This window comes from Podarcis bocagei (assembly GCF_964188305.1).
Source record: "Podarcis bocagei genome assembly, chromosome: Z".
In the NCBI taxonomy this organism is placed as follows: Eukaryota; Metazoa; Chordata; class Lepidosauria; order Squamata; family Lacertidae; genus Podarcis; species Podarcis bocagei.
Window position 1 is genome coordinate 29,710,859 of NC_138140.1, and position 21,230 is coordinate 29,732,088.

Sequence of the window (21,230 nt, forward strand, 5' to 3'; positions counted from 1 at the left end):
AGAGGATTTGGCTGGTAGCTTTAGTTTTGAGTTATTATTTTCTAGGCTCAGACCTATTTAGGGATTCCGAAGAGAAATCCAGAGTTGCACTGGGACCCAGGGATCTTTACAAGCTCACCTTCGCAACCCTTCTGAAAATAACCTCCTAGTGGATTCAAAACTGTCAGGCAATAAAGCTTTTATCCTTTGGATTTATTATTGCTTCAAAGTAATCCCTCCCGAACCTTCCCTATGTGCTTCCCAGGTCCAATGAGCTGGGTGCTATTTCAGAAGTGTGGTCCAAAGGATTGTGGAATTATGTATGGTATATTGTGCAATCGTGTATGTGTGTATGTTTGATAATCTCTTTCCGAATTTAATGAGCCCTGTTCTCCTAACTGGCTTGGGAATTTCACTGGCAATTGCTGTCAGGTGAGGAACAGGAGGAGGAGGACACTCCTTGCAGGGTGAGGCCTGAGAGGGAGGGTAAGGCTGGAGGAAGGGGATATATCTCACTGGCTCCCGGTTGTGCCCCATCCATATTGCAGGGGGATTCATTAGCAGTGGGAAGGAGGGTTTCAACCTGCCAGGGAAGACGGGATAGCAAAAGGTAGAGCCAGAGGGGCCAGCCTCCATCCTGTCACCAAGGAACGAGCACCACCTACACTACTGGGAACTGACCCACACTACATTCCTTTTTGTAGTAATGTCTGCTTCCAAGCACACCTGTCTCAAATGGTGTGTCTCACAAGTGAGCATGACATGCCTCTATTTTAACAGCAGGTGGAAGAGGCATGTCCATTTGTCAAGACATCTTTGTAGCTTTTGTCTGGTCTAAGACCCCTGGTTGTTGTTCTCTAGTTGACCCTTTGGTGTTCTGAACCTGTAGCCTGACCATTGCAGGCCTTAAATAAAACTTTATTGCTCCCCTGTAAGAGCATCTGTGGTTCATGAACCAAGACACCCACCCCATTGAACAAACCTGGCCTTGCGTTCAGGAAAATGCGGACGTGAACATTAATCTTTCATTGTTATTACTTTCTTAAATTAACTGGGTCTGCTAATTTCTGTTTTCAAAGAACTCTGCGTACTGGATTGTGGCAGCCATGGTATTTGTGCAAGAGGAACCTGCCAGTGTGAAGAAGGCTGGGTAGGCCCAACATGCGAGGAGCGCACATGTACTTCTCACTGCACTGAACATGGGCAGTGCAAAGATGGAAAGTGTGAATGCAGCCCTGGATGGGAAGGCGACCATTGCACCATTGGTGAGTTGGGTGCGTACCATTGAGGTTTTTTCTACAATCAAGCAGTATAAATTTTTTATTAAATAAATAAATAGGTTAATTATGTGTGTACTTAAACTGCCTCACTTTGTATGACACACTATGTTGGGCTGCGGGAAATTGTGCTGTGCACACTGACTTTGGAAATCTCTCCTCTTAGATGCATGGACAGCAATGCTGTTGTTGGTCTTCTGTCACCAAGTCAACTCCTAGTCAACTCCCTGGCTTTTTGATGACTTTCTCAGCCTACTCTTGGGTGTTAGGTTGCCTTTGTTCGTACTGCTTGCTTTTTTATTTGTAAATTGTATCTGGTTTCCATCTATATTTTTATTGCTGGAAACTGCTTTTGGACTTTTGGTACACACACACACACATTCCAGTTCAGGATGGGATTAAACAGACAACTGGATAATTCAGAATAACATTTGACAGGTAGCAGTAAGACAACACACATCCCTGCAAACATGATACCTTTAGCTCATACTGGTTTTAGTTTATTTTTTATTCTGATATTTATGTATGCATGCATTTCAAGGTGGTGTACAGTTGTAATAAAATATTCTACGAACATATACAAAACCAATCAAAATAAAGTTCAGTAGCTTATACTGAATGTACACAATGATAGATTGTGTTCTGCATGCTGATAGTGTTACTAGTCCAAACATTTTTGAACTGGTGAAAGAAAATGTCTGAAAATTGTGACATTGGAAGCAAATGAAAGACCAGATGAAGTTGACTACTGAGCCATGACTGAATAGAGCCTCGTTACGCTACAAGTAGGTCTAGGTTGTGCCTGGCGCAAAGAGGATGAAACATCATAGCCAGGAGCAATAAAGGCAACTTATTTGTTGAAATTAAACATTGGAAGAGTTTTTCTGCTCCATTGAAGAGACCAGGAAAGATAATTGCAGAGCTGTAACCTAGTCCAGTTGCTGGTAATCCACCTGACAGGGAGATGGTGTTAGGAAGAGGCAAAAGTCCCTCAAGCAATGTCCTACTAAATCAATTCCTCTTGGAAATACATGCTATTTACCTCTCCCACCCCTTATATATTCCCCTTGGGGAGGGAAACTCCCTTGCAGATCCAGCCAGCCAGCTCTGCAGTGACTCCAGCAGCTGATTATAGATGAAATGCTACCTGAAGATAGAGTGAGCTACTTTTCCCTTTTAGGAGAGGGCCAGAATACAAGGTATGGTAGCATTTCCTTCCCCAGTACAAGCCAGGGGAGGTGCCCAAATTAAACATTACTAGAACTCAGCTCTAACACCAGGTCAACTATGGGAGAATTTGAGTGAGGAGCCTGTGGAATCTCTTTCCTTGAAAGTCAGTAAGTCAAACTTGTTAGGTGTCTGGAAGAAGTTTAGACTGAGCTGCATTGTGCAGAAGAGGGTTTTGGCCAGATGAAGCTTATTATGGGAAGTAGGCCAGGTGCCCTTTTTCATACCAGGCAGCCCAGTTTTCCCAGCACTGTCTGAGCTGTTGTACTCTTGCATTGTTTGTCCAGAAGTGTAAATTGTGTGGTGGGTGGTAGACTTCCTTTTTCATAACAAATCAGCAAGCTCACAGGTCATCACTGCTGTGCACCGTGAATTGAATCATCAAATGCCCCTGGGAAAGAAAAGGAAACATCTCTCTCAGTGGGTTCATGGGGCATCCATACTGCCCTGGCCCCCTACAATTTCCCTGAAGGGAGCAGAACAGGACATCATTATAAACCACTTTCCAAGGACATTTCAGGAATCAATATATGACTTGTGGCAGTGACAACTCTAACTTGCTGTCCTACCAATTAATGAAGTAAAGCCACCTCATCTCCTAGTAAGAACCCTGACCCAGATTGAATTAGAATTAATTTTCTACAGTTGCCTAGTTTAGGTCAGTCATTTTGCCTTTTCTATAGATTTTTAGGGTTTTGAGTTTATGACATATTGTTGAGTTTTATGATGCATGAAGAATTTTAAGCATTGGTAGCTGCCACAAAAGATGGAATTGGGATTCTAGATGACCTTAACAGATTGGAGATCTGGGCCAAAACTATAACAAAATGAATTTTGATAGGGACAAATGCAAGGTAGGAATGCACTTCAGCAGGAAGAACCAACCGCACAAATATAAGATTGGGGGGGGGGGGCACCTAGTTTGCCAGTAGTACAAGTGAAAAAGTTAATGTAAGTCAACAGCATGATGCAAGCAGCAAAAAACAAAACAAAAAAACCCAAAAAACTAATACTATTTAGGCTGCATAAACAGAAGTATAGTGTGCAGATTAAGGGCAGTAATAGTACCACTCTATTCTGCCTTGGCCAGACCACACCTGGAATACTGTGTCCAGTTCTGGGCACCACAATTTAAGAAGGATATTGACAAGTGGGGATGTGTGCCAATGAGATCAACCAAGATGATCAAGAGTCTGGAAACCAAGCCTTATGAGGAATGGTTGAGGGAAATTCCAGATTCTTTGGTGGTCTTTAAGCAGAGGCTTGACATCCATATGTCAGGAGTGCTCTGATGGTGTTTCCTGCTTGGCAGGGGGTTGGACTCGATTGCCCTTGTGGTCTATTACAACTCTATGATTCTATGAATTGGGTATGTTTATAAAAGATATGATAGACAGAGAGGAGATATGATAGACCTCTTCAAATATCTAAAAAGCTGTCACATGGAAGAAGGATCAAGCTTGTTTTCTCCTGCTTCAGAGAGTAGGACCAGAACCAGTGGCTTCAAGTTACAAGAAAGGACATTCTGACTAAACATTAGGAAGAACCTTTTGATGGTAAGAGGAGAGAAGTAGACTCCCTTGGAAGGTGGCGGATTCTCCATCATTGGAAGTTTTTAAGTCAAGGTTGGATGGCCATAGGCCGTGGATGCTTTAGTTGAGATTCCTGCATTGCAGAAGGACTAGATGCCTCTTGGAGTCCTTTCCAACTACAATTCTATGATTCTATGCCTTGAATATATTTCTTGGAAGGAAATATGCATATTATTTATTTAATTCATTCGGAGGGGTGATGACCGGTGAATGGGGTGTAATTCATTTAAGTGGTATTGATTTTGATCTGGGTGAGAAATCAGAAGTGAACCTGATGATTCCAAATGCACCCACTAACCGAAAAACGTTGGAGACTCCATTGCTAAGTGGCCACCCTAATTAATAGGGCTGGAAAAGTCATCTACTGGAATTTTCTCTTCTACAAAACTACCAAAAGCACAAGAGCACTATTCTATTTTGTTTCTGCTCGCCCTAATTGAGTTCCTTTTCACGGATTCTGTGTGAAATAATACTGACATAACCATTAGAAAACATACATCCCATTTCAGTTTCATTTAATAGAAGCTCTGTGAGACCAAAACCATCAGACAGTTTAAATAATTCCTATATTCTGTCCCTTCACTTTACAGGATTTAAATATTGTGCTAGTTATTAAAGACGTCCCTTTCTTTCCTTCCCCTCTACCCCAAGGCTAATTTCTAATGATATTCCTAATAAGAATCTAGAACTCACAGCTCTGTTCAGAAGTCATTGCTCAGCTGTGGAAATGTAACTGTTCAATTTTAATGGAAAATGATACATTTTCTCCAAGACATTTAATAGTGTAGCCTTGGCAAAATGTCATCTAGATGTTCCCAAAGTTGTTGTTGTTGTTTTAAATCCATAAAGGTTTTAATTGCATGCAGGAGACTTGGGTGTCTGCATTTATAGAAACAGGTTGGCCAGATACCAGCTCTTTTTAAATACACTGGATCCTTCTTAATTCACTTGCAGGCATATTTTCTGTTTGATTACTGAATTTCCTTTGAACACCAGCAAAAACCAAAACCCTAAACGTGTCTTTCTTGTGCTCTTGGTTAAATTTTAAATAAAAATCCAGTTATAATTAATCCAGGCATCTGGTTGGCAACAGCAGGATGCTGGACTAAAAGGACTTCTTTCTGGTTTGAGCTCTTTTTATGTTCGCATGCAGGGGTGCCAACTTGAATAAAATATTGGGATGGGTGGTGTAATGGGATGATTAGCTGCTTGTGCGTAAAATCGTGCTCCCTCAGAGTTTGTGCGACTCCACAAACCTCTGTGTGTGACAGAGCTCCACAAACATGTCTGCTCTTAGTCACTCGTAGAGTCTGACAGTGGCTGTCTGCGGAAGCGTTTCCAGCAAAGAAGCTCCTTAACGGAAACGCGTCTCCTGGACTCACGGCGTGACAGTTTCCGGCGAGGTGTGGGTCTCCCTATGGGAGACTCAGATACCTCCCCACTGTTCTCGCTGGAAGCGTCTCTGAGCCCTCCCTCCTGCTCGCATTCCCTCAGAGATTCACTCCTCCCCCTGCTGGTTCCTGCCTCAGCTGTTGAGTCTCTTTCTTCCTCCCTGAGACCCTCCACCGCCTGATGCTCCGATGGCAGTTCCCTGACATCCACCTCCCCTCCAGGGCCCCCCTCACCCCCTCCCATTTCCTCTTCCCTGGGAGGTGAAGGGTTAAAACCCCGAAAAGAATCTTCTTCATCTTCAGACGTCTCGAACAATTCCCTCCATCGATCGCCGTCCTGGCTCGCTGAATCCTCCTCCTCTTCGGAATCTGTGAACCCCTCCAACTCCTCTTCTTCGTCGGTGGTGGCAAAGTATTTCCTCCGGAACCTCGCTACAGGCTGAGGTTTACGTGGGAACCTCTGATGAAAAGTTTCTATTAAAAATTCGTCATTGACATCCTCTGCCCTAACCCAGGTGTTTTCCGACTCCGGTTCCCCTTCCCACATTACCAAATACTCAACTTGATCTCCCTTCCACCTGGAATCGAGGATCTCCGCTACATGGTAGCTGTGTTCCTTCTCCTCCATTGCTGGTCCCCTAGTGACCCTCCCTTCACTGTCCCCTTTATACGGTGACAGCAATGACCTGTGGAAAACTGGGTGCAGCTTCATGTGGTTCGGTAACCGGAGTCTGAAAGCCACTGGGTTGACCTGCTGCATGACTTCAAATGGTCCCAGCCTTTTGGGTCTTAACTTCTTACAACCCCCTTTGAATGGCAACCCTTGGGTTGACAGCCACACCTGGTCCCCCACCCTGATGCTTTCACCTTCCCTTCTGTTTTTGTCTGCCTGCCTCTTATATTCCTCCTTAGCCCTGTTTAAGTTGAGTTGGAGCTGGCGATGGATCGCTTCCATTTCTTCAACGAACTGTTCTGCAGCTGGAACGCTCCAGTTCTCCCCTTCCCCCCCTGGGAAGGCTCTGGGATGGCACCCGTGATTAGCCAAAAAGGAGCTCATCCCCGTGGACACGTTCTCTGCATTGTTGTAGGCAAATTCTGCCAACGCCAGCTTCTCCACCCAATCATTCTCTCTGTCATTCACATAACACCTCAAATATTGCTGGAGAACACCATTAGCTCTTTCCGCCTGCCCGTTGGTTTCTGGATGACGGGCCGTTGAGAAATTAACCTCAACATGCAGTAAGCTCATGAGCTTCCTCCAGAACCTGGAAGTAAATTGTTTCCCTCGGTCTGAAACCACCCTCAAGGGGGCGCCATGCAACCTAAACACATTTTCTACAAACAATTTGGCTGTTTCTTCTGCTGTGACCGCATGTGAGCAGGCTATAAAGTGGGCCATTTTAGTTAACAGGTCTACCACAACCATGATGGCTGTTTTCCCTCTAGACCTTGGCAGATCAGTCATAAAATCTATGGCCACTGCTTCCCACGGTCTTTCAGGTGTGGGTAGTGGTTCTAATAAACCTGCTGGTGCCCGCCTCTCCCCCTTGGCTCGTTGGCATTGTTCACACCCTCTCACATACTCCCGCACATCTTCCCTGACCTTGGGCCACCAAAATTCCCTGGTAACCAGCCACATGGTTTTGTGTTGCCCAAAATGCCCTGCTGTGGGGCTATCGTGCAGTTGCTTGAGTACCTTCTCCCTCAATTCCCCTTCGGGTATATATAACGCTCCCTTGTAGTACAATGCCCCGTTTCTCTCCTCAAAACCCCCGGGTTTGTCTCCCTCCCTCCTGAGACCCCTGAGTTTGTCCTGGGCGTAATCATCATGCACCGTACCCTCTACCAACTCCCTTTGCCCCACCAATGCCGCCCCACACACCCAGCGGTCCTCTGGAATGACATGGGTCTCTTCGGGTGCTCCCTCCCCCTCCAAATATTCAGGTTTGCGTGAGAGAGCGTCCGCCCTAACGTTCTCTGGGCCTGGCACGTAACAAATCTCAAAGTTAAATTTGGAGAACTCCTGGGCCCATCTCAACTGCCGTTGGTTGAGCACTCGCGCAGTTCTCCAATACTCTAGATTCTTATGGTCCGTGCACACTTGCACCTTATGTTGTGCACCAATTAGCAGGTGCCTCCATCTCCGGAAAGCCTCATGAATAGCAAGAAGTTCCCGGTCGTACACCGTGTAGTTCCTCTCGGATTTGTTCAGCTTTCGCGAAAAGAAGGCACACGGTCGCCACTCTGACTCCTCCTTCCCCGACTGCAGAAGAAGCACCGCCCCTATGGCTCTGTCAGATGCGTCTGTTTCGACCCTCAGCTTCTTTTGTAAGTCCACATGCAGAAGTTGTTCTTCCGAGGCGAAGGCCCTCTTCAGTTCCTCAAACGCTCGCTCCGCCTCCGCCGTCCATACAAACTTCTTTTTACTGCTGAGACAGTCCGTAATGGGCGCCGTCAGGTGGGCGAAGTTTCGGATGAACTTACGATAAAAGTTTCCAAACCCTAGGAACCTCTGCACATCCTTCTTGGTTTTGGGTGTTTTCCAGTCCAGCACTGCCTGCACCTTACCGGGATCCATGGCCAATCCCTTGTCTGACAGGCGGTACCCCAGGAATTCCACCTCCTTGGTATGAAACTGACACTTCTCCAGTTTCACCCACAGCCTGTTGGCTTGCAGCCTGCTCAACACTTCTCTGACGTCTCTCACATGTTGCTCCTCATTCTCCGAATACACCAACACATCATCTAGGAAGGCAACGCAATTCTTGTAGAGCAAAGGACCCAGTACGTGGTTCATAAAAGATTGAAAGCACGCTGAGCCGGCTTGTAATCCAAAAGGCATAACGAGATATTCAAATGCCCCCAAAGGGGTAAACATGGTGGTTTTCCATTCATCCCCTTTCCTTATACGTATCAGGTTGTACGCCCCCCTTAGATCCAGCTTTGTAAAAATCTTTCCCTTCCTCACCCTGGTCAAAATATCATCAATCCTGGGCATAGGGAAAGTCACTGGTTCAGTCACTGCATTTAACCTCCTAAAATCACATACAAGTCTCGGCTTGTCCGTGTGCTTTTTATCCACAAAAAACACTGGGCTACCCCCCGCTGCTTTGGACTCTCTGATGAAGCCCCTCTTCAGGTTCTTGTCAATAAATTCTCGCAACTCCTGCATTTCTCTGTCTGACATGGCATACAACTTGCCCACAGGAAGCTGTGCTCCAGGGAGTAGATTGATCTGGCAATCAAAGGGCCTATGAGGGGGTAGTTGGTCAGCTTCCTTCTCGCTGAACACATCGCTGAGATCTGCATACTGTGGTGGTACCTTCACCTTCTCCAATACTTCTGTCCCTGCTAGGGTGGCTTGGGCCCCTGCTGAACCCTTTTCCCCTGTGCAGTGTTCTAAGCAATGTGCTGAACCAAAGGAAACCACTCTTTGATGCCAGCCCACCAGCGGATCATGTAGCGCTAGCCAGCTCATTCCCAAAATAATGGGAGCGCCTCCCAAGGTGGCCACATTAAACGCTATCAGTTCTGTGTGCCTTGCCACCCTCATTATCATTGGGACAGTCTGCAAGCTGACTCCTCCTCCCAACAACTCCCTGCCATCGATCGTGGTCACCTGCAGGGGGTTGCTTAAAGGGATCGTCTGTATCTGGTGTTCAGCAGCAAACTCCTTGCTCATAAAATTGCAGGAGCTGCCTGAGTCCAACAGCGCCTTTATTTTTAGGGGGTGTCCATTTTGCAGCTCTAGCGACACATCAATAACTAGAGCAGGTTGAGGAGCTTCTGGCACGGGCACTTTCACTGCTCTTTGGCCTGGCTGCAGTGCCCCGACTGTGGCAACCAGGCGTTGGCTTTTACCTGCTCCGTTTCTCCCTGCTCTCCTCCCTCAACAGCTCCCACCATCCCTTGCCATTCCTTCCTCTGGGGGCAGACTCTGGCAAAGTGGCCTGGCTGTTGGCAGAGATAGCATTTCCGGGCGCCTTTTCCCTCCTTCTTAACCCCCTCACTGGGTTTTGAAAATGTGCACGCGCGCGCTGTTCCGATTTCCATCGGCTCTGCCGGCGGGAAAGCTGGCTCAGGAATGTCTGGAATGCGGAACTCCTTCCAACGTTCCCCTCTCCCTTCCCGCCTCTCCAAGGCTCTTGCCTCCTGACGCGCTCCTATGGTCAGCGCAGATTTGGTCAGCTGATCCATAGACACCGCCCTGGGGCTCCGGGACAGCTCGTCTTTCACAGCCGAAGAAAGACCTTCTTCAAATAGCATCTGAATAGGTGCCGCCGATAAATCCCAACCCAGTCTGTGAATCAGCATGGTAAACTCAGTCCAGTACTCACGGACAGATCGGCTTCCCTGCTTGCAAGCCATTAGCTGTCTGCGCACCACCCCTTCCTCAATATCGCTGGAAAACATGATATCCATTGCTCTAAAGAACTTCATCGTGTCCTTTAGGACGTCATTGTGCGTTGCCATTAGGGGTCGAACCCAGTCAAGATGCCCAATTACGAAAGCAACTCGCGATTCCTCATCAGGGAACTCATCGAACTGCACATTAATGGCATATTGCATCTCTGTCCTAAAGGCATGGTAATCCTTGGGGTCCCCCCCAAACTTCTGCACCAATCCTGGTACCTTTCTGGGGAACTGAGTGGCTCTCCCCTTCTTGTCTGCATCCTGAGCCCTTCTCTCCTCAAGCCTCGCCGTCTGCAGCGCAAGTTGGACTTCCAACGCTCGGTACCTTTCTTCCAAGCTTGGACCAGCGCCAACTCCTGCTCCTCCGGTTCCGGCTGGTTCGCTCATGATGCTTTCTCCTGCACAGGCAGCGTACAGAGTCTGTCAGACTGCTGTAATGGGATGATTAGCTGCTTGTGCGTAAAATCGTGCTCCCTCAGAGTTTGTGCGACTCCACAAACCTCTGTGTGTGACAGAGCTCCACAAACATGTCTGCTCTTAGTCACTCGTAGAGTCTGACAGTGGCTGTCTGCGGAAGCGTTTCCAGCAAAGAAGCTCCTTAACGGAAACGCGTCTCCTGGACTCACGGCGTGACAGTTTCCGGCGAGGTGTGGGTCTCCCTATGGGAGACTCAGATACCTCCCCACTGTTCTCGCTGGAAGCGTCTCTGAGCCCTCCCTCCTGCTCGCATTCCCTCAGAGATTCACTCCTCCCCCTGCTGGTTCCTGCCTCAGCTGTTGAGTCTCTTTCTTCCTCCCTGAGACCCTCCACCGCCTGATGCTCCGATGGCAGTTCCCTGACATCCGGGTAGGTAAGCCCCACCCCACATAAACTGATCATAAGATGTGGCACATGCACACTATTTAAATGGCAATGCCCATCAGTTTTGTGGGGGACCAGCTGCCTCAAATATTTTATGGGGGGGTGCAAAGGGACCTCAGCCCCTAGGAGTTAGATCCTGTGTTCACATGTGTCAGGGAACTGACATCAGAGCAGAGGGGGGAGGCGAGGCTTCCAGACTCTGCAGGAGAGGGAACGAGTAAGGGTAGAGAGAGAGCGTCATCTGGGGAAGAATGTCCAGGTGACACCAGGAAGAAGGGAGAGGGAGAAAGCATCTCGGAGGAGAGGCTCCGAGACTCTGGCAGTGAAGTCAGTGAGGAGGATGGAGGAGCACCACTAGGCACGCCCACTCTGCGCAGAAGGGTTACGCACAGAGAGGCGAGGCGAAGGTTGTCCGTTAAGGAATTCTTATGCTGGAGGAAATTTAGGAGACGCCCACTCACGGATTCGTCGAGCGACTGAGCAGCAGCACCCAAGCTGCTCAGTCAGGGAAAGATACAACCGCCCCTAAGTAGTTTGGAACAGCTAGAGGTTTACACACAAGCAACCCCAATTCCCGTGACAGCAATCCGTGAGTCCCTTACGTTGCTTGTGTGCAAGAGGACTGGGGTACAGTCATGAGTCAAACCGGAGGAGCAGGCGCAGGAGAGGGAGCCAAAGGCGGACAGAGTCTGGAGGAGAGAAACCGAGACTTGGAGCAGCAACTGGCTCTACTAGCGGCGCGGCTGGATGAAAGGAGGACACATGACGCCCAGGGGAAGATTACCCCCATCGCAAGAAAGGTACCGGGACTTGTGCAGTCGTTTGGGGGCAACCCCAGGGACTATAACGCTTTTAAGACAGAAGTGCAGTATGCGCTGGATCTGCAGCATGATGACTTTGCTGACGATGGGGGAAGAGTCGCTTTCGTGGTGGGGCACCTGCAGGGGAGGGCCAGAGATTGGGTTCGACCCCTAATGGCGGCAGAGAACGCTGCCTTGAAGGACCTGAGAAAGTTTTTTTCCGCGATGGATCACATGTTCTCGAGCGATGTTGAACTGAGTGTGACGCGCAAGGAACTGATGGGGTGCAAACAAGGAAACCAGTCAGTGAGAGAGTACTGGTCGAGATTTGCTATGCTGATCCATAAACTTGGGTGGGATCTGAGTTCGGAACCAGTACAAATGTTATTTGAGGAGGGCTTATCCCCTTGGGTGAGAGACGAACTTTCCCGCTCACCCCGCCCGCAATCGATGGACCAGCTGACCAAGTTGGCGCTCGCTGTGGGAGTCCGACAAGAGACGCGCGCTCTGGAAAGGCGGGAAGGGAGAGCAGAGTGTTGGCATGACAACCGCATTCCAGAGATGCCAGCGTCTACTGTGCCGCCCGAGGAGCCAATGGAGATTGGAGGAGTGAGCGTGCGCGGATTTTCAAACTCCAGCGAGGTGCGTAAGAAGGAGGGGAAAACCAGTAAGAGGTGTTTCCTATGCCAGCAGCCGGGACATTTTGCCAGAGCATGCCCTCAGAAGAAGGCATGGCAAGGAATGGTGGGGGCAGTGGGGAGTGAGGAGGAAAAGAAGGAGGCGCCGGGAAACGGCAATGCTTGGCTGCAGGAAGGCGGGCACAGCAGCCAGGCGAGCAATCAGTAAAAGTGCCCAAACCAGACCCTCCCCGGGCAGCCATCGCCATAGAGGTGGTGCTAGAACTCCCAAACGGACACCCCATCAAAGTGAAGGCGCTGCTGGATTCAGGAAGCTCTTGCAACTTCTTTAGCAAGGATTTTGCGCTAGAACACCAGCTACAGGTGGTGCCTCTAGAACATCCCCTGCAAGTAACCACGATTGATGGGAGAGAACTTTTGGGAGGGGAAGTAACCCACCAGACCCCTCCCATGAAAATGACAGTTTCCAGACACACTGAGACCATTGCCTTTCATGTAGCCACCTTAGCAGGACCACCTATCATACTGGGAATGAGTTGGCTGGCACTGCACGACCCAGTAGTAGGGTGGCACCAGCGGACAGTCACCTTTGGGTCAGCTCACTGCGTAGAGCACTGCCACGAAGGGGAAACCCCGAGGATGGCAGTAGCCAGGGTGGCAGGGATGGCGGTGGGAGAAAAGGGGAAAGTACCACCTCAGTATGCAGACCTGGAAGAAGTCTTCAGCGAGAGAGAGGCGGATAGACTACCCCCTCACCGGCCCTTTGACTGTCAGATCAACCTACTCCCAGGGGCTCAGTTACCAGTGGGTAAGCTGTACGCCATGTCAGACAGGGAGATGCAGGAGTTGCGGAAGTTCATTGACAAAAATCTGAAGAGGGGTTTTATACGTGAATCAAGGGTGGTGGGGGGCAGTCCAGTGTTCTTTGTGGACAAAAGAGACTCCAAAGAGCCCCGCTTGGTCGTAGATTACAGGTCCGTGAACCGGGTGTCGGAACCGGTGACCTTCCCAATGCCCAGGATTGATGACATTTTGGCCGGGGTAAGGAAAGGGAAGGTTTTTACCAAGTTGGACCTTCGAGGGGCGTACAATTTGATAAGGATGAGGGAGGGGGATGAATGGAAAACCACGATGTTCACCCCTCTGGGAGCCTTTGAGTATCTCGTTATGCCCTTCGGATTACAATCGGGATCCAGCACATTTCAAGCTTTCATGCACCACGTGCTGGGGTCCTTGCTGTACAAGAATTGTGTGGCTTTCCTGGACGACGTACTCATCTACTCAGAGAACGAGGAGCAGCATGTGAAAGATGTCAGAGAAGTGCTGAAAAGGCTGCAGGAGCATCAGCTGTGGGTCAAACTGGAGAAATGCCAATTCCATGCACGAGAGGTGGAGTTCCTGGGCTACAGGTTGTCAGACAAAGGTCTGGCAATGGACCCAGGCAAGGTGCAGGCCGTGCTAGAATGGAAGCCTCCCAAGAACCGGAAGGATGTGCAGAGGTTCTTGGGGTTTGCAAATTTCTACAGGAAGTTTATCAAGAACTTCGCCCATCTAACAGCACCCGTAACGGATTGTCTCAGCAGCAAGAAGTTCGAATGGACGGAGGAGGCCCAGCGTTCCTTTGAAAAGCTTAAGAAGGCGTTCACGTCGGAAGAGCAGCTCCTACATGTGGATCTGCGGAAGCCGATGAGGCTAGAGACGGACGCATCAGACAGAGCTGTAGGGGGCATATTGCTCCAGCAGGCAAATGGGGAGTGGAAACCGTGTGCCTTCTTTTCCAGGAAGCTTAACAAGTCAGAGCAAAACTACACAGTGTACGATCGAGAACTGCTGGCAATTCACGAGGCTTTTCGACGGTGGAGACATTTTCTCATAGGCGCACAGCACAAGGTCCAGGTGTGTACTGACCACAAGAACCTGGAATATTGGAGAACGGCGAGAGTGCTGAACCAACGACAGGTGCGGTGGGCTCAGGAGTTTTCCAAGTTTAATTTTGAAATTAGGTATGTGCCGGGGAAGGAAAATGTCAGAGCAGACGCCCTCTCCCGCAAGCCCGAATACGAGGAAGGGGAGGGAGGGCCAGAAGCACGTCATGTCATACCCGAGGACAAATGGGTGTGGGGGGGAGTGTTCGTAGGGAGGCAAGAGCTGGCCGGGTTGACGAGGGATGATCAGTATGCACAAACCAAAATCCGAGAAATTGGTATCATTGGGGAAGCTCAGGGGGGGTTTGAAGTAAAGGACGGAGCACTGTACTATAAGGGGGCATTGTACATACCTGAGGGGGATTTGAGAAGCAGAATACTCAAACAGCTGCATGACAACCCCACGGCAGGACATTTTGGCCAACATAAAACAATGCTACTGGTCACCAGGCAGTTTTGGTGGCCACGAGTGAGAGAAGATGTGAAGCAGTATGTACGCGGGTGCCAGTGCTGCCAGAGAGCGAAGGGGGAGAGGACAGCACCTGCGGGGTTACTGGAGCCCTTACCAACACCGGAGAGGCCATGGGAGGTGGTATCAATTGACTTTATGACGGATTTACCCAAAGCCAGGGGGAAGACGGCAGTAATGGTGGTAGTTGATTTGATGACCAAAATGTGCCAAGGATCTCACTTCTCTGGATTGAATGCAGAACAGAGATAAAGAGATGCCTGTAGGAATTGCATGCCAGTAGATGTGGAAACTTCATGGAGCGAGCAAGGAGGCATGATCCTGCTCCACCTTCGTGCGCTCAGTCATTTCATGAGTAGAATGTGGGGACATTGTGTTGGGGGCATTGAGAGGCTACCTTATACCAGGCGTAGCTAATTACATGTAAACTTATAAGTGTATGTTACATGCACAATATGTATAAAAGAGGCAAACCCAATGCTGTACTATATTTCCACGGCACAATTTTAGAAACGAATTAAAACATACATATCATTATACAATTATATACATGTTTGCGTGTATATGTTTGAAATGCTAGCTTAGGAAACTTGGAATGTATAAGCATATAGCATGCATGTAATATTATTTGTACAATAATGCATACATTTGTACATTGATGCATATACTATACTTGAATTTTGTATATATATTAAGCAAAAGGGTACTGCTTCTTGCAGAGATTAAGAAGCAAGACAGGGATTAGAAAAAAATTCATGTGGTTAAGATCGACATCAGGATTTTCAGATAATTCCATCCCGCATTTTATTACAATTTGCATCTACTGTGTCTTTGATGCTTCCAAACATCCACACAAAAAAAATAACTAACTGACATTCATACTTAAGGGGTTGGAGGCATCAACCTTATTTAACTCCAGCATGTCACCAAGGCCATGCTGCAGCTCAGTACTGATTCCAAGTAGATGGGACTGCACACGTAGCGGCCAGCCGCTATGCCACATATATAGTTGGATCAAAGCCATCAGATTTTGCTATTCAGCTCATTAGAACAGTCCGTGTTGCAAAAGACGATGAAACACTCCTGGATAGATAACAATAACTATTAAAAATAACTGCAGTGTATTTATTTCACACAATGTTACCGCTGGAAACCTTTCTTTTAATGGTCATTGAGATAACAAGATGAGATTAATGATATCTTCCATTCACAAAGGTAGCAAAACGACCTATTTTCAGTAAAGTGGAGGCACTTCATCTTAATCAACAGATGGCAAATTAATACTGAAAGCTTTATGTATTTTCATTTAGGTACACAAATGCTGGTTCTGTTTTCTTCTATGTTATGCTCGTGACTTGTTGGAGAGAAGCTGTTAAGGAGCGAGCTTGGGGGGCGGGAGGAGAAAATGCAAACCATTTGGGGGAAACATATGTTTGTAGTCCGCCTCCTTCTTTTGCCTGGGCCTCCCTGTGACTCAAGTCTGCAAAGCCTGAGGTATAGCTCTGTTGAAGGGGCAAGGTTTAGGATAGTTAAAAGCATGTGATTCAAAAAATGTCAATGGCTCCATTCCCCACTCATTTCTTTTTATTTATAAGCTTACTTTCCCCCCTTCACCATATAAGGTCCCAGGGTGACTTACAGCAAAGAAGTATAAAGTTATAAAACATAAAACTGCTAACAATAATAAAAACAAGTCAATCATTCCAAATGGAACGCAGCAGTATAGATCCAATAAAAAGTGGGTACCACAAAACAAAAGATCTTAATTGACAAAGGCCAGGATAAAGAAGTAAATTCAGTTTACGGCAAGTGCTGTACAATGAAGGTGAAACAGGCACCTCAGTGGAGAAGGACTTACACAGCTTAAGGGCTGCCTCTATGGATGTAGGTGACTTCTAACAAAACAGAAAAGGAGGCAGAAATTGCTGCAGTTCACATGTTTGTCTGTGGTCAGGAACAGAAATCAGTTAAGTGAATGCAATTTGCATTTGTTCATATTGTTTTACAGTGTGTTGTGAATGTCTTTTTTCCACATTGCTTTGACGTTTACACTGAAATGAATGTAAGTTACATAAATAGTTAAATAGTGCAAGACAAATGACAGTATTTGTTGGAAAGTGAACTGTAGCAGAAAAGAAACAGTGTTGATGGTGACAAGTGAACATTGGAATGGAAATCACTGTCTTCTTGCATCCCCAGCTGTCAGAGAGAAAGTTATCTCTTGAAGGACATTCCCACACACTTATGTGGGTGACCTAAGTACCAAGAAAGCCCCTTCTGCAGATCTTAGTATTCAAGAAGCTTGGTAGGGATGAAGACAGCCTTTTTGATATTTGCCTTCCCCACACCCAGTCCATTGCTAGTCTCTAATTTCATAGTTTCATAGTCTTCTGGCAGGAGACTTGTGGTGGACCTATTGATTCTTATTTGACAGAGTTCTTCTTTAGCCAGTTGTTTGAATTTCTACAGCTACAGATAATTCTGTCTGGCTTGCTAAGGGATGTTAGGAGTGCAGCATGAATGCTGAGAACTTGGTGTGCGCCCGCCCGCCCCCAGACACAGCTGCTGGCTTAGAGCTTATTGCCAATACTCAGGCTCACCAATCAATAGAACATAATTAAGCAGCTTCAGAATGCTGCAGGCAAGCTCTGTTGAACACATCTGCTGGCTGAAACTCAAGCTGTGATGAGCATGTCATAGAAAGAGAGTGAATCCAAACCATTTATGGGTATTAAGGCTGCAGTCTTAAAACACGCTTGCACCTTATTGAACATAGTGGGACTTACTTCAGTGTAAACACACAAAGGACTGGACTGCAAGGTTGCAGTTCTTTTGGCATACTTAAAAGCAGGAACAGAGAAGCTTTTTCAGCCTAAGGGCTGCATATGTGCTGGGATAACTCAGCAGAGCAGGAGACTCCTAATCTGAGGGACGTGGTTTTGAACCCAACATTGAGCAAAATATTCATACATTGCATGGGTTCGGACAGTGCTTTTTTCAGGAGGTACTCAGGGGTATGCAGTACCAGTACCTTGTTGTTGTTGTTGTTAAAAAGTGTGGCACTTACTATAACAACTTTATGGTGAGTACCAGCACCTATTTTTCTAGAAAAAAAGCATTGGGTTGGGACTTGATGACTTTTGTGGTCCCTTCCAACTCTACAGTTCTATGATTCCTTTCTGCCAATGGTGGGTAGAGCCAGAGACAAAAGAGGCAGAGCAACAAATGCAAACTTTAGTTTTGTACAGTATGCTAGTTTCTGAACATCCCCTCCTCTTTTCTACCCAGACAAGCAAAGGGCGTTATCAGGGTTCACTGACATATTAATAAGGCAACATGCTATAGGAGTCTGTGCAGCATGACATGTGTGTGTGTGTGGAGAAAGAGAGAGAGTGCAGCTGTGGCTGGGGAGGGTGTGTGGTGTGGAGAGAGCCCTGCAGGCCAAACAGAGACCTGGTTGGCCACATTTACCCCCTGGGCCTGAGGTTTCTCCACCCCACTTAAAAAATAGAGAATTCCAAAAGAATGTTACAAAAGACAAGGGTTACAAACCATCTGAAATGCAAGTAGGATATGATGTTTCAATTTGTTAGTTTGTGCAATCAATAAACTAAGGAGATTATAGGTATAGGTATAAATATAAAAAGATACCTGAGAAGGTTAAGCCAATCATGAGTGAACTGGGGTTCTTAAGTGTACTAAACCACAGGGTTATATTTAATTCACTGAACCAAGTTTGAATTTTGATAAGCTGTTGAATAAAAGCAGTTATTCTCTGCAGGTTTTTTTTTAATATAATGGATCGGTCTATTCCAGTCTGTGTTAATTTCACAAATGTTTATTCATTAGTCCTTTCAGTCTTATTTCCATATTAATCTGCATGTTTTGTTTTTTAAATCTGTATGAAAATCCGTACATGAATTTGTATTTAAATACTTTAATATATGTACTTCATAAGAAAATACATATTTATATAATATTTCTGCTCAGTGTATACATTTCTAAATGTTTTATCCTATAATTCTGAGAGCAGTATTGCAAAGTCAGAGAAGTGCGAAATCCAAAGATTATGTTCCTTTCCATGCATTAGTCCAGGAGGTGAGAATCAAGTTAGTTTGCCTAAAAATGTAAACCAGACAGAACTGTTCTTCATCCCTACATGTGGTCCAGGGTGTGATCCATAAGCTGATCAGAGCACACTTATTTGGGAGCAAGCCTCATTTAGTATAGTGGGACTCACTATGGGATAAACCTGCATAGAATCAGGCTGCATGTTATTCGGGATACAGGAGAAATTTGATGCAGTTCACATTTAAACCTACCTAACTCACATTTTTCAAAACAGTATAAGATTTGAAACACAACTATCCTTTGAAATGTGGACTTCTCCAAATTTTACAGGGCAGTTATCCAACCAGGCAATATGTACAAAAATGTATATAAAAAGTGTTGTATATCGTGAAAATAACATACAAAATGTGTTGTAATAGGGGAAACTTGCTTGTGAAAAAATGTATATACTAGACTGAAAGGAGAAATTTGCTCCACTATGCAGATGAATTTTCAAGAGGACCATATACATAATATATATATCTCTAGCCAGAAACTGATGAGGAAATGTGAAGGACTGAACTTAAGATTGGGAAAATGAGAAACTGGGAGAATCTGTCCAAAATAGAGATTCACCCACCCTTACTAAGTGCTTGTTTCAAGCTTCTATTCAAGAAGCTCTAAAACAACTTTTCCTTCAGCTGATAACTCATCTCTGTTGACCATTTGCACAAACAGTATTCAGCTATGACAGAATGGTTATATAGCAAGGAGAGTGGTAATATGTCACATTGGTAATAAAATTGATTGACTGATAATAATTATCATGGACAATGATAATACATAAAGTTTTGTTTAATTGTTCTCTTCCTAGATGGTTGCCCAGGTCTGTGTTATGGAAATGGAAGATGCACACTTGATCAGAATGGATGGCACTGTGTCTGCCAGGTGGGCTGGAGTGGAATGGGATGCAATGTTGTCATGGAAATGATGTGTGGAGACAGCATCGATAATGATGGAGGTACGGGCATGCTTTATGACCCCCGTGTTTTGTACAATTAGATCCTATGTATTGCCTTTTTGAGGGATGCATGTGGCGCTGTGGGTTAAACCACAGAGCCTAGGACTTGCTGATCAGAAGGTTGGCGGTTCAAATCCCCGCGACGGGGTGAGCTCCCATTGCTTAGTCCCTGCTCCTGCCAACCTAGCAGTTCAAAAGCACGTCAAAATGCAAGTAGATAAATAGGTACTGCTCCGGCGGGAAGGTAAACAGCGTTTCCGTGTGCTGCTCTGGTTCACCAGAAGCGGCTTAGTCATGCTGGCCACATGACCGGAAGCTGTACGCTGGCTCCCTCGGCCAATAAAGCGAAATGAGCGCTGCAACTCCAGCATCGGTCATGACGGGACCTAATGGTCAGAGGTCCCTTTACCTTTACCTTTTATTGCCTTTTTGCTGTCTTACTTCCCACCCCGCCGAGGGCTATCTGTAATCAAAAGTAACTTACCATTTAAGTTTTTAGTACTGATCCTGTTCTAACTAGGAGGTTGTTGCTTGCTCGTTTTTAAACTAATTTCACTCTTTTAATTTACTGTTATTTGTGAGCCTATTTGGGGCTAAAAGCAACTATATCACATGAATATTTAAACTGGCAAATAAACAAAGTGAAGGACCACACTGCAGAGTGCACAATTTAGACACGATTCTCTGAAGTGGGATAATAATGTGTCCTCCCAACCATTTCTTCCCACCTCCAAACTCTTCATCTTCAAATATGCACATAACATTAAAGGCACCTCTCTCAATCTGAAACAGTGCAACAGATGCACAGCTGTGGAGTGCTGATTTGAGCTTGTGGCGTACATCTGTGCCATGCTGGCAGGACTTAATGATAGCAGCCGTGTTCAGCTGATGCCCGCCGTGGCAAAAATTTCTGAGTTTTCTGAGAAATTGCCACATTTTACTACTTTCATTTTATTCCTGTTTGCCTCTCCCACTTTGCTCCTTTGGCACAGCAGCCACAAGTTTCCTGACTGGGAGTGGCCTAAAATATCTGGAGGGCACCAGGCTGGCAAAAGATGATCTAAGATGATATTTCAAATCTGCTGAAAAGGTTCACACACACATGCTTTTGTATGTCCAGCTATTGTTCAAAAAGCAGCAGGGATGGTTCCATATAAACTGCCTGGAAAGCCTATGCTGAAATCTCACATTAGAGCCTCAGGCTCCAGAATAATGGCACTACCTAAAACCAGAACCAACAAGACTGCAGATTGCAAGCAGTCTGGGTGAGGATCACATCACTTCTAAGCTTTCTGTAGAGCATAGAGCATGCTGTGGCTCTACAGAGATGTGTCCAAGCCTCCAAGCAGATATTCACTCTGATTACCAGATATTCTTACTTAGGCTGTGCAGCTGGTATTGAGTAAAAGCGGAAGTGTTCCAAATTTGATCCAGGCCCCAATCTTGCCATCCTACAACCTGCAGTTACAGCCCTCCTTTGACCCCCATCCTTCTAAGCCCCCCCCCCTTTGAAAAGAGCAACAGACAATGGTAGTTTTTATTGGTGTTTTTGCATACAAAATAAGATCTCCAAAACCAAGGCCTCAA

General features: G+C 46.4%; 1 protein-coding gene across 14 annotated transcripts in view; it reads left to right on the top strand.

Moving 5' to 3' along the window:
• Nucleotides 1-21,230, top strand: part of TENM1 (teneurin transmembrane protein 1) — a 395,160-nt gene that overhangs the window by 252,653 nt on the left and 121,277 nt on the right. For 12 of the 14 annotated variants that reach the window (XM_081180104.1, XM_081180105.1, XM_081180114.1 and 9 more), the window contains 2 exons: nucleotides 1,059-1,253; nucleotides 19,497-19,643. In XM_081180104.1, the coding sequence (XP_081036230.1) occupies nucleotides 1,059-1,253; nucleotides 19,497-19,643 (342 nt within the window). The remainder of the gene's footprint in view (nucleotides 1-1,058; nucleotides 1,254-19,496; nucleotides 19,644-21,230) is intronic. The other 2 variants (XM_081180115.1, XM_081180108.1) reach the window with 1 other exon arrangement.